Here is a 13256-nt window from a genome sequence, read left to right as displayed (position 1 = left end):
CACACACACAGAAATAGACATTAACTAACACTTCTTTTTTTCTCTTTCAGACATACACATTTACACAAGTAAAATTACACACAAGCACACACTCAAACACGCACACTTAATGTGTCACGTGCAGCGCACACACATCCACACACACACATTGTCTAATGTTTATATTGATTACCCTCCCGCTCATGTACACACACTGAACAGAAGTTATGTTACGATGGTATAAAAGTGATTTTAAATGTGTATTTAAGTAGAAGTTAACATATTTAGTTCGAGGGTGACAAAAGTCAAATTAAAAGTCACCATTTAGTATCAAAAGTAAAAGTAAATTAGGAATTTTTATTTTAAACATTTTAAACCGTTTTTAAACTTTGAACCTTTAAGATTTAACATAAAAAACAGTTTCAAGTAATAAATTATAATAATTTAGACAAACAGTGATTTATACAATAGTCTGTAGATCTGGAGTTTATTTTGTTTCCTGGAGCAATCAAAAGTATATAACCAAATGTAAAGCAGATTTTGAAGCAAATTTGTGAAATTAAAAAATGGATCAAAGGCTCCATTACTCACACACACTCTCACACACACACACACACACACACACACACACACACACACACACACACACACACACACACACAGAGACAGGTCAAAGGTTGCTTCCTGATGAAGTTTCCTCTTACACACCCAGAAACTGGGAAGCTGCTGGTTCCAGTCTTCTTAACAACCAACCAGCTGTGGGACATCCAGCCTGCATGGTGTGTGTGTGTGTGTGTGTGTGTGTGTGTGTGTGTCTTGAAACCTCACTGGCAAGTCAACTAACACAAGGCAACAAATAGCTGAGAACTGTAAGTTTTAAAATGAACTAGGACACACACACTGAATGTAAAATGGCAGCTGTTACAATAAGTTTTACTTAAATTATAGAAAAAGATTTAGAATATTTCAAACTTCACATTTAGCGTGTTTGGACACGTCCAGTGGCGGCTGAGACCTGAACAGCTCTGAGTGTTTGTGTGTATGTGAGTGTGACACTCATCAGAAAGCAGGCTGATGTTTTGAGGGACGGATTTCTGGCTGTTACATTGTTTTGAAAATCAAACCAGCAACTTTTTTTGTTGGTTTTAATTTCTGGCAAACATAGAGAACATCACTTTCTCTGCAGCAGCCTGTAGCGAGTCCTGCTGATGTACCTACTGTAGCGCGCACACACACACACACACACACTCAGCTGTGGTTAAAGTGAAGCCAATCTGGCTAAGAGCAGCACTCCGACTTAGTGATCAGTTACCAAGAGTCTCAGGCATTATTCAGCACACACTGAATAATCAACCTGCACTGGAGACTATGATACCACAGAGAGAGAGTGTGTGTGTGTGTGTACAGTATATGTGTGTGTGTGTATACTATGTGTGTAGGAAGGCAGACGGACGGGAGACGAGCAGCGTCTGGTGATTTGTGTTTTCTGGTTGCTGCACAGAAGTTGATTTATGTTCCTCGAGTTTCTGTATGTGACTCACGCAAGCATTTCGTGAACACTTGGACCACTACGTTAGCACACGCTCCCTGGTGATGGAGGCTGAAGCGTTCATCTCAACCACAATCTGAAAGTGTGACGCAGAACAAACAGCTGCTTCTAGCCATGCTAGCCACATGGCTCTATGGATGGCAGTTTTGATCGGTCCACCACTTTGGTCAAGATTGAAACATCTTTTTGATGGATTGGCATGAAATGTGGTTCAGATATTCGAGGTCCCTGGGGGAGACTTTCTCAATACTTTGGTGATCCCCTGACTTTTCCTGTAGCGCCACTAGCAGGTCAAAGTTTGTACTTATTTAGTGACTTGTCTGGAGTCTACCACATGGATTGGCGCACAAATTTGTACATTCATGCCTCCCAGACAATGTTTACTGATGACTTTGGTGACTCTAGCACCACCAGCAGGTTGACATTTTAGCTTTTTAGCGAAATACCTCAACAATTATTGGATTATCGTTGAGTTTGGTACACAAATTCATGGTTCCCTCAGGTTGATCTGTAATAACTTGGTGATCGTCTGACTTCTCATCTAGCGCCGTCATACTTTGTTTAGTGCTAAATAGCAAATTTTAGCATGCTAACATGCTAACCTAAGATGATGAGCATGGTAAATATGACTTCTTCTAAACATCAACACGCTAGCACCATCGTTGTGAGCATGTTAGCATGCTGATGTTAGCATGTAGCACCGCTGTGCCTAAGAACAGCCTCACAGAGCCGCTAGCATGACGTTTGTTACCCCCAGTGTCCACAGGATGCATTTCAGGTTCATTGCGGCTACCTGAGACAATCCACTGCCGTTGTAGCCAGAAGGCCTTTGCATGTTTTTAACGACGTAGATAACGACGTAATCTCGCTGTACAGATGTCAGAGCAGCTGGAACTCTTGTTACCACGTTCCCAACTCTTAAACTAAAGTTTTGACGCCTTCTCTCTCTCTGTCTCCAGCTGTTGAACCTCTTCCTGGCTCTGCTCCTCAGCAGTTTCAGCTCTGACAACCTGTCAGCTCCAGACGACGACGGGGAGATGAACAACCTGCATATCGCCATCCACAGGATCACCAGAGGCCTGGCCTGGTGCCGCAGACAGGTACCTGTTTGCTTGCACCTGTCGGCTCTACAGACTGTCTGACAGTCAGTATACCTGTTTATAAACCTGCGAGCCAGTCTTGTAGAGCTTCCAGTTGACACTCAAGAGCTTCAAGAGCTGAATTACGTTCTCTCTCTGTTCTACGTCTCATGCTGTCTTTTCTTTTCTCTGTGTGCGTGTGATGCAGGTGGTGGATTTCTTCAACGGGAACCTGAAGCGTCGGCGTCAGAAGCGAAAGGAGGCCAAAGCCATGATGAAGCTCAAACGCCTGAGTACCATCCACACTGAGGCCAATGGAGCTGTCATAGGTAACACACACACACACACACACACACACACACACACACAGACCATGTTTCTTTCGCCACCAAACACAGATTCAGACTTCTCCTCTTCCCATAATATTCTTGTGAGCGCCTTTCCGTCCCTCAGTATCCAGCATCATACAGCTGATTCTGGCAGGGTCAGTTTCACAGTTGGGAGCATTCAAGGACGCTGGGAAATCTGATATTTCAGTCACATGGCAAAAAATATAGTATTTATCATCTCTGCTGTCATTAAAATCAAACACAGAAAACAAATAATAATGAAACATAAACATTTCAAGTTGGACATTTTGAAAGACGCTGCTGCAAAAACCCAAGCGAGCCCCAGCATCGTTTTGGTCTGTGACGTTATAAAGCCGTGTCACTCTGCTGAGAAATACACTATATAGCCAAAAGTATGTGGACACCTCTGTCCACATACTAGTGTACTTTTGGTCTGGGTCTGTTTGTCCTGGTGTGAGCCCTTTTGGATTAATGGATTAAGAAAACTTAACACTGTTTCATCAATTAAGATATAAAGTTAACGACATCCAATCTGTTTGTCTCGTCGTCTCCGTCCCAGGCCGTCATGTAGAGAAGTACGTGGTGCCGGAGGACGACAGCTACATGACGAACCCCAACCTGACTATCAGCGTCCCCATCGCCCCCGGAGAGTCGGACGTGGAGTTCCCAGAGGAGGAGGAGGATGAGGAAGAGGAGGGGGAGGAGGAGCAGAGCGAGGCCTCCGAGGAAGAGGAGGAGAGGGAGGAGGTAGGGAGAAGATCTGACTGTCTACTGATCTGACTGTGTGGCTTTCTAGTTCACACACACACACACACACACACATGCACCTGTGTCTGACGTAAACAAGCTCAGGTGTGTGTGTGTGAGTCAGCTGTTGTTCCCCCCTGAGGTTACCATCTAACGACTGCCGGTCTGTCAGCTGGTCTGTGTGTGTGTGTGTGTGTGTGTGTGTGTGTGTGTGTGTGTGTGTGGACTTTGAGTTTAGGTCAGTTCATTAACCCTTACATCTACATTTAAATAAAACATGGCGTTCTATACAATGATCGAATATAACTAAGAACATTTAAAGTACTGTACATGAGTAGAATTTCGACACTCTTGTACTTTACTTGAGTGTTTGAGGAGTTTTAGTATTTTGGGGTTTTGTCTTGCTGAGAGTTTTTTCAATAATTTCCTTCCTCCCATGCAGCTACTGGTTTCAATTAATTTCTAACTTGAAGAGACTTGAAACATAATGCAGGTAGAAAATTCATCACATTCAGCACTTTTTCCAGTTTTATTTATTCAGTATTATATTCAACAGCAGGACAAACTACAGCCTCCAAATCTATCATACAGCTGAATCAACAACTGTCTAAAACAGTTTAAACAAAATGGACAATTAGTGCTGCAACAAACATTATTTTCATTATCAATTGGTCTGCCAATTTATTTATTTATTTTTAACAAAAGTCATCGTCACGCGCTGTTGTGGCTGTTACCAGGGGCCGATTTTACAAATTCTTCTGGGTGGTGGATTCAAAGAAACAACCAGATTCTCGCATTGTCTGTGTGTTTCTTACAGTATTTTTTGTCTTCGTGGCTTTTCCGTACATACAAAGTCTCAGATGTCTGAGCTTCCTTGAACGCACCACTGAGGAGCCGTTTGAAACAGTCCCTGCTCATATCTGCGTTGTCACAAGAAGCCAAAGTAACTTTGACAAAAACCTCATGAAGTTGAATAAATATTGACATGGAAATTACATGGAAACGCTATTCAAAATGTTATTAATATTATTCATCGGGTTAACATATTCTGAATATTTTAGCCTATGTAAACAGACTGCCTCGCTCTGTTTCTATAAACAGCATATTTGTAATGCCTCAATTCATAGCACGCACGCACACGCACACACACACACACACACATACACACACACACACACACACACACACACACAGTAAGAGGTTCCCTCAGATAGAACTGGAGGCCTCAGGCAGTGCATTATGGTCCGGCATTTTTCTCACTCTGCAACGCTGCGTGTGTGATGTGTTTGTGCTAAAAGGGTGTATATTATTGTGTGTGTGTTTTGTGAGTTGAGAGTATGAGTTGGTAAGTGTGTGTGTACGTGTGGGTGCATCTGTGGTTGTGATGCAAGTTATTTCTCGTGTTTTGTGAGTTGAGAGTATGAGTTAGTGTGTGTGTGTGTGTGTGTGTGTGTGTGTGTGTGTGTGTGTGTGTGTGTGTGTGTGTGTGCGCCTCCTGTCTCTCTTCATCTATTCACAGGACAAAAGTCCAACTGAGCCACAGACACCTTGTGTGTGCGCTTGTGTCTGTGTGTGTGTATGTTCTTTGTACAGTTGTGTCACATTTTTCAAATAGTCTGATACCTCCCTAAAAACTCGCGAAGCTAAAATGTCTTACTGGGTGTTTGTGTGTGTGTGTGTGTGTATGTTGTACGCATGCGTGTATGTGTGTTGTATGTCGTGTGTTGAGGCAGCAGGAGGAGAAAAAGAAGAGGGAGAGGAGATGTTAAGTTGTTTCCTCTCTCTTCCTCTCTTTGTATCTAACATGAAATGACAGATTTGTGTCGTGCTGTGTCTCTCTCTGTCTGTGTGTGTGTGTGTGTGTGTGTGTGTGTGTACACACCTGTGCTGACTCAGTTCATCATCGCCTCTCCTCTTTAATCATGTTTTGCACCTGTTCTCTCTCTCTCTCTCCCCCCCTCTCTCTATGTCCCTCTATCACAGTGATTCCCAACCTGTGGGTCGGGACCCCCAAAGGTGTCACAAGATAAATCTAAGGTGTCCTGAGATGATTCACAGGAGAACATTTTTTTATAACTTTTCTATAATCAGTTTTGTTGTGAAATATTGAGACGTTTTATCCCTTCTGGCCTCTAAACTTGTTGAAGTTTAACAAATTTCCAAAGAAAAATCTCTCTATTGATACATACCTTATCAAACATGTGTCAAGGGGACACGATTTAAAAAAGGTCTGAAACTATTGCTCCGTCATCCATGTTTGTACACCTGCCTCTCTCTCACTACTCTAATTTACTGTAACAAACTTTATTCATGCATACGGAACGAACACACAACCACGTACAGCAACATGTACAATAACAGGCAAATGTAAAGTTATGCAGACAAGCCGATCCATTCGAGCGTCAGTCTGTCTCTGTGTGTGCATGGTGCAGTAGCCAGTTAGCCACGAGGTGAAACATGCAAATGCAGTGAGAGCTGCAGAACACACACACAAACACATAAACACACACACGCATAAACGCACACAAACACATAAACACAGAGACACACCAAAACACACGTTGACCTAATATGAAAGGGCAGCGTAAATAGAACAAAACTCAAGAGCATATTTTCCCCCCAAAACGTCTGTTGTCGAGTCAGAGAGAGAGCGAGGGAGAGTCTGTGTGTGTGTGTGTGTGTGTGTGTGTGTGTGAGAGAGAGAGAGATGAGGCTGGTGTGGGGGCGGGGACAACAGAGAGAGGGGGAGTCAAAGAGCATCACTGCTTTCACAACTCTTCAGCATCAAGCTTTGTTTCCAGCGTGTGTGTGTGTGTGTGTGTGTGACGCAGCCGGGCTGTTTTCTCTCTCTCCCTCTGTAACATGTCGCTTACTTTATTTCTTCTGCTCTTAATTGAGTTGAACATTCAACATAGAACACAAAGGAGAGGAGCGGACCCATGTTGACCCATGTTTTTATCCCCATCCTCATGTTCTTCATGTTCCACATCACTGGTCTTTAATTCAATTCACTCTCTGATTTTCTTATTTCACCTCAAATCCCCTGATTTCTTCCCAGCTCACTGTGGATGTTTGGAAACTGTGAACTGAACTATGTTGAGTAGCAGTCGGTGAGCTAAGGAAAGTGTTTCCTGACATGCTTTGAACTTTCCCTGACCCTCCTGAACAATTTAGCCCAGCCATTGTAGAAATAAAGTGATACTACATATGATGTGAGTTTCTGTCTCACAGAAGATGTCTTCAGAAACTGGGTTTGGTGGATAGTTTAGGAGAAATTTGATAATGTTTCTAGAAAAGCTGCCACAGTTTCCAGTTCAACAATCAAATTATTGTCATGTTTAGAAAGGGATTGTGTTAAAGGAGCTATATGTAAGAATTTTTGTTAAAAACATTCAAAAATTAACTGAAATTATCAGCAGAAAGTGAAGAAGTAAGAGTTTTGACGTTACGTCAAAGACGTCTATGTATTGTGTTGCAGAGATATCTACCGAAGTTAGCATGCCCACCAGCTAGCCCCGGCCCGTCCTGTAATGCACTTTGTACCTTGAGGCGATAATGAGTCACTGTAGCGTCCAGTCTGCCCTCCGTTCCACATGAGAGGATGAAGAAGTAGCGCCGCCCCAAGGGAAAGAAACGGCGTTCAGCGGCAAAGAAAGAAGTGATAGAAATAGAAGCAAAACAAGAGTTAACATTGGCGTTGCTTTCCACCGCTGGAGACAGCTCTTGGTGAGTAAAGAGATGAAGTTTGATGCTGAACTCGCAACGTTTCTTCTAGACTGGTAAGTAAACAGCTGTTAATGCTAACGTTGGCTATTTAGCAGTAGCTTATAAAGGTAGCTACTTACTGACAGTGTTAATATGTTTGCTAAGTTAGGTGTTTGTTGAAAGACAGAAAGACCTATGGGAGGGACTGCGCATTTCCTTGTTTCTTACGAGAGGGGTGGACACGCCAACTTTCTGGTGATATGCTGCCCCCCAGTATGTTTGGAGTATGAATTCGGCAGGTGGCCAATTCCTACATATAGCTCCTTTAATGTGTGAGTGAATCATCTGTTGTACAGGCTACTTGAAATGTCGCTGTTGAGGCTCGCTAGACCAACTGAGGGAAGCAGGAAACGTCTCTGCAGAAACTTTTAGGGGGCCCATAAATACTTTCCCAACCAAATTTCCATGTTTCACATCCATGTCATGAAATTCATGTCATTAAGTTCATGTACAAGTGACAGAAGCCAGATCTGAGTCATCTCCCCAGCCCAGTATCCCGGGGGAATTACGTCAATATTGGACGATTCTGCATCTCTCAAATTACGTCCAGTGCCAATGTTCAGTGTCAACGCAGGAAGTAGTGTGATCAGTCTTCCACTACATTTATTCAACCATCTGTAGGTGGCGCTGTTGACTTCTCCCCCCGTCTCTCTAGCATAACAAACGAGCACAGATCACCAGCGCTTTAGGTTTACCTGGGCAATTTTGTAAATTTGGTTTTGTCACTTTGACACCTTCCTCACCGGAGGCACCATATTGTTCACGTATTGTGCATTTTTCCTTGATTATTTTTATGACTGGATGTTTTTGTGAAAATGACCACAATGACAGAAAAGACAAGAGTCTAAAACATCAATACATATAGTACATGCTCATATTTGTGTAATATGATAAATACCATAAAGCCTTCGATCACATCATTATTGTTGATCTTACAGACGCAGCAGCTTCAGTGAGAGCAATATGACTAATATTGTAACTGCAGAAAGAATAAATGAGTCTTTGGTACTTTTACACACACAGGCGTTTTTGCCATGAGTAATACACATGGCTGCTTTGTTTTTTGTTAAATACGTAATATTTTGACATCTAAATTATTCATGCGGGTGTTGTGTTTGGTGAACGTCCTCGCTGGCTCAGGTAAACGTGATTTTTTTTATATTTTTTTATTATTATTTCAAACGTGTTTGCCAGCTCGTGACCTACATAGGCAGTTAAATAATGTACCAGCAAGAAGGTGCTGCTGATATCCAAACAAGGTTAGTCAGCAGCTTGGTTCAAGTACGGCTCGATCTCTCTCTCTGTAGTCTAGTCCAGGTCTAGCTGAGTGTGCAACCTCAGCACCGTCCTGCTTCACAGTCTCGCTGAGAGCTGCCCAACACAACCTCAGTCTGCGCTTTGGTGTTTGGTGCCTGGTTTAAGGAAAACTTCGTGCTGTTTATGTCAGGAGGGGATCTGGTCTGGTGATTGAAACCAGAAACTTCAGTGAGAACTGCATCAGAACAACAAGGTACATGTGAAGGAGTAGACCACGATGACCCAAGCGTGATCTTTCTTGACTTGGACATTATCTTTATGAACACGGACATAACTTTTATGGTATGGATATGACATCTGTGTCCTGGACATGATTTTTATGAATCGGACTCTGACACTCTGTGAAATGGTAAATGGCTGCATTTATATACCACTTTTATCCAAAACGCTTTACAATTTGCCTTTCATTCACACAAGCACTCACACACCGATGGCAGCGACCTACTACAAGGTGCTGGCCTGCCCATCGGGTGCAGTTTGGGGCCCAAGGACACTTCAACATGTCAACCCTGGTGAACAACCTGCTCTTCCTCCTGAGCATCAGTCACCATTACTCAGACATTACCTCTGTGACTTGGGCGTAACCTTTAGGACTCTAACATGAACTCCGTGACTCAGATATGACTAGGACTTGACTTTTGTTTCTCGGATATGACCTCTTGAACTCAAAACGGACTTTTTTGAGTCAGACCCTACCTCTGTGACTGGGACATGTCCTCTATGACTCAGGCTTTTAAGATTTGGACCTGTTCTTCTTTCAGAGTCATGACCTCTGTGACTCGGACATGACTTTTATAACTCAGATATGACTACACTGAGTCAGCCACAAGTTGTCTGATTTGAACCTGACCTTTATGACTTTGGCCTGACCTGAGAGCAGGGTCTGAAATTAAGTCTTTTCCTCACCTGCCATGTTTCTGAACATTTCTACCAGCCACTCAATTTTTTTTGTCTGCCACTTCTGAAATACATGTAGAACACTTCAGAATTGTGAATACTGAGTCAGTGGTACCTGACAGTGGAAATAATGAATATATCATATATAACCTTAATCCCTGACTATTCATAACTTAAGAATGGCAAAAAACATATTTATTAACATAAGAAAAGCCTATCTGCCATGGTGGCAGGTGACCTGAAATGTAGCCTGTATTTGGCAGGTGCTAATTTCATTCTCCGCCTGTGAGACTCGGACACTACTCTGAAAAACCAAAAAACCAACACAATTAACCTAACGGGAGTAAAAGCTACTGTAAGTCTTAAGAGGGGGAAAAAGAGAATAAAAGACAGAGAGAGGGGAGAGAGTGAAAATGGCAGAGCGAGGTAGCAGTTGTATAGCAGCGTGCCGGTCAGTTCTCAGGTCGCAGCTCAGTGATATCTGTTTGATTCAGTCCTCATCTAACTCCAACATACCAAGACTGAGCCAATGTTCTCTTTCTCTCTCTCTTTCTTTCTTTCTTTCTTTCTTTCTTTCTTTCTTTCTTTCTTTCTTTCTTTTTCTTTCTTTCTTTTCTTTCTTTCTTTTCTTTCTTTCTTTCTTGTCTCTTTCTTTCTTCCTTTCTTTTGATGCTTGATGTTAAACTAAAGGGTTTTTTTGTTTTTTTAAATGCACTGATAATCCTCCAGCTCGTAAAGTCTTTTTTTATTAAACCAGTCTATTTGTTTTGCAGAATTTCTCACTGAAATTAATAATATTTAGTGGAACATTTACTGGAAAACGCAGGTTTAGGTTTCATCTGTTAAGTACCATATGTTTATGTTTAGCGCACGCCTCCTTTCCCAGTAAAGGCAGGGCATGTTTATCTGTACAGCATCTTTCAAACAAAGGCAATTCTAAGTGCGCTTATGTAAGACAATGCAATGCATTAGAACATGTAAAACTCAATAAAGAGGAAAAGATCAGTAGAATACAAATATACATACAGTGCAGTTACAGTGCAGTAATAACTTGCCTCAAATTTAACAACGGATATTAAAATGTAGAAGAGAAAACTAATGAACCAAATTAATGAAAATGAATTCAGATTTGAAAGACGCCAAAGTTGGTTCCATCTGTGCACCGCTACCTGCTGCTTCACTGCGCTTCGCTCTGACTCGAGGTGCTGACTGCTTCTTAAAGATCTCAGAGACCTACCGGGTTTATATTCTTCAGGCTTATCAAAAATCTGTTTATCTATAAACGCAAAAACATGACACTCGTGTATCGGCAGAGAGCAGCTAAGGTAACGGCAATGCTAACAATGCCAGCCAGTGCTGCTCAGTGCCACGGGATGCACATTCATTCATTCTCTCTTGTTATCTCTACCTCTCCCCCAGCTGTAATTTCTTTCTTTTTTCCTCTGCTATCATCCTCTCCCTCCCTCTCCACCTCTCTATATCTCTCGCCCCATCTCTCCTCTCCCTCCAGGTCTGTTGTATGCAATTTATTTACGGTACACAAACGGCTCACTGTAAATAGAAGCTGTTAAGCTGCTCCAGCACTCCGTTTTAATAGCCCCCATGTTTGGTTATGTAATGATTAAATAGCTGACCTGCGCTTTAATAGTGTCATAAATCACTGAACGTGGTTTTACTGTCTCATAAAGCATGAATTAGCTGGTGGAGGTGGGCACGGTCAAAAGCCAAGGACAAAGGTCAGACTGGAGTGTTTACAGTGACATCATTACAAGTTGCCCTTCACATATTCATGCTCTGACCGTGCTACAGGTGCTGTCTTACAGTTAGATCATTTAAACCCTTTTTAAAGAAGTTATTACATATTTGTATCCATGAACTGTTTTAATGAACAGTGTCTAATCAGTCCTTTTGCCTGTTTATCGTTTCACAGCTTTCTTTGTTGAGTTTAGTTTCAAACAGGCTACTTTTCTCAGATTTCATGTCAGAGACTCTCTACAGCAAGAGCGCGGATTCTGCTGGAGCACTAATCCACCCTGAACAAGAATCAGCCTGGACCCGAACCAGTTAGACGCCAGTTCAGATTCAGAGGACTGGAACGAGGAGACATTAGGCTACAAGTGCAATAGCAAGTGTAATAAACGCCCAGGACTGTGTGTGTGTGTGTGTGTGTGTCACTTCTGCCCCAAACCCTCAAAAAGCCCATAAAGCCTTAAAAGTTTAAAAGCAGCAATGACGGCCGTGTTATAAACACCTGAGCGTGTGTGTTTGTGACTCTATTTTCCTGCGTTTAATTGCCAGGTATGCTCTGTCCACAGCTGCTGTGTGTGTGTGTGTGTGTGTGTGTGTGTGTCTGCTGCCCTGGAATGGCAGCTTGTAAAACTGACTGTGACCCTCCTCCCGCCCCCGCAGTCTCGAGCTGGCAACCTGTGGCCCCTGTCGAGTTCAGGCCCCGGCTAACAGATGTACAGGTGTTGTCTGCAGAGACAGGTGCCGCAGCTCTGCTTTGATTTCTCTTGTCTGTTATGAAACAGTCAACATCAAAACACACTCCTGCCACTGTTCTCCTGCAACACAACCTGCAGCCTGTAGACTTTCATCACACACACACACACACACACACACACACACACTACAACCAATCATGCTCTACAAACAAGCAAAATATTAAATTAGCTTGTTTCAACCCCCAAAAAAGGCAATAGGGTCAGCAAAAATGGCTTTGAGATTTTTTGAAACCAGCTAAAAATCTTAATAAAATGTTAAATATTCGTTAATTTAGCTAGCTCCTTAAATGTTATGTTTACTACTCTACAAGCCATATGTGTTTGCAGAAAGCTAATTAAACACAAACTATAAAGCTGTAGTCTGGCCAGCTGAACCCCCTCTCTTCAGTGTTGGGGAAGTTCATCTTTGCATGATCTGTTTTAGATTTCATGCTCACTCTGCATATCTGCACCCATCAATCTCTGTTGTTTTCTCTGTCATTCTGTTTGCCTCTCTTCGTCCTCTTCTCTCTTTTTCTTTCTCTCCGCTTACTTACTTCTGCATTTGTTACCACAAAAACATGCAAAACGTCCGACTGCAGAGAGAGACGAAGTATGCCGCGTGCGTCCTCGTTAGCGGTGAACATGCCATTCCCCCTGCCTGGTGGAGACCAACCACGCGATGCGCTTCACTTTAACGATGAATGACTGAAATGTCTGCTGTCACTATGGCAGCCGCTGGCTGAACTACCTGAAAAGGACACGTAAATACACAAAACTCTGGTTTTCCAGTCTGCTGTCTGTGTTTGGCTTTACAGTGTTAAATGGGAGTGTGTGTGTGTGTGTGTGTGTGTGTGTCCCTCAATCTGATCTTCCTCAATAACGGATGAAGTATTAATAGAAAACACTCACACAGACTGATGAAGAGTAGGTGAAGGATGCATCCTGTGGCATCAGTGTGACTGGAGAGATGACGGACATGCCAGCCAGCTTACAACACATGCTCTTTACTGAATACTCACACACTCTCTCACACACACACACACACACACACACACACAGATAAAAACAGATTAAAACCTGTTTTTAC

The 13256-nt window shown here is 42.6% G+C and overlaps 1 protein-coding gene across 6 annotated transcripts in view; it reads left to right on the top strand.

The window, feature by feature from the left end:
• LOC122866443 (sodium channel protein type 4 subunit alpha-like) overlaps positions 1–13256 on the top strand; it is a 210079-nt gene that overhangs the window by 153632 nt on the left and 43191 nt on the right. For all 6 annotated transcript variants that reach the window (XM_044176090.1, XM_044176089.1, XM_044176091.1 and 3 more), the window contains 3 exons: positions 2488–2628; positions 2816–2936; positions 3517–3704. In XM_044176090.1, the coding sequence (XP_044032025.1) occupies positions 2488–2628; positions 2816–2936; positions 3517–3704 (450 nt within the window). The remainder of the gene's footprint in view (positions 1–2487; positions 2629–2815; positions 2937–3516; positions 3705–13256) is intronic.

This window comes from Siniperca chuatsi, linkage group LG19 (genome assembly GCF_020085105.1).
Source record: "Siniperca chuatsi isolate FFG_IHB_CAS linkage group LG19, ASM2008510v1, whole genome shotgun sequence".
Classification (NCBI taxonomy): Eukaryota; Metazoa; Chordata; class Actinopteri; order Centrarchiformes; family Sinipercidae; genus Siniperca; species Siniperca chuatsi.
This window is presented reverse-complemented; position numbering and strand designations above follow the sequence as displayed.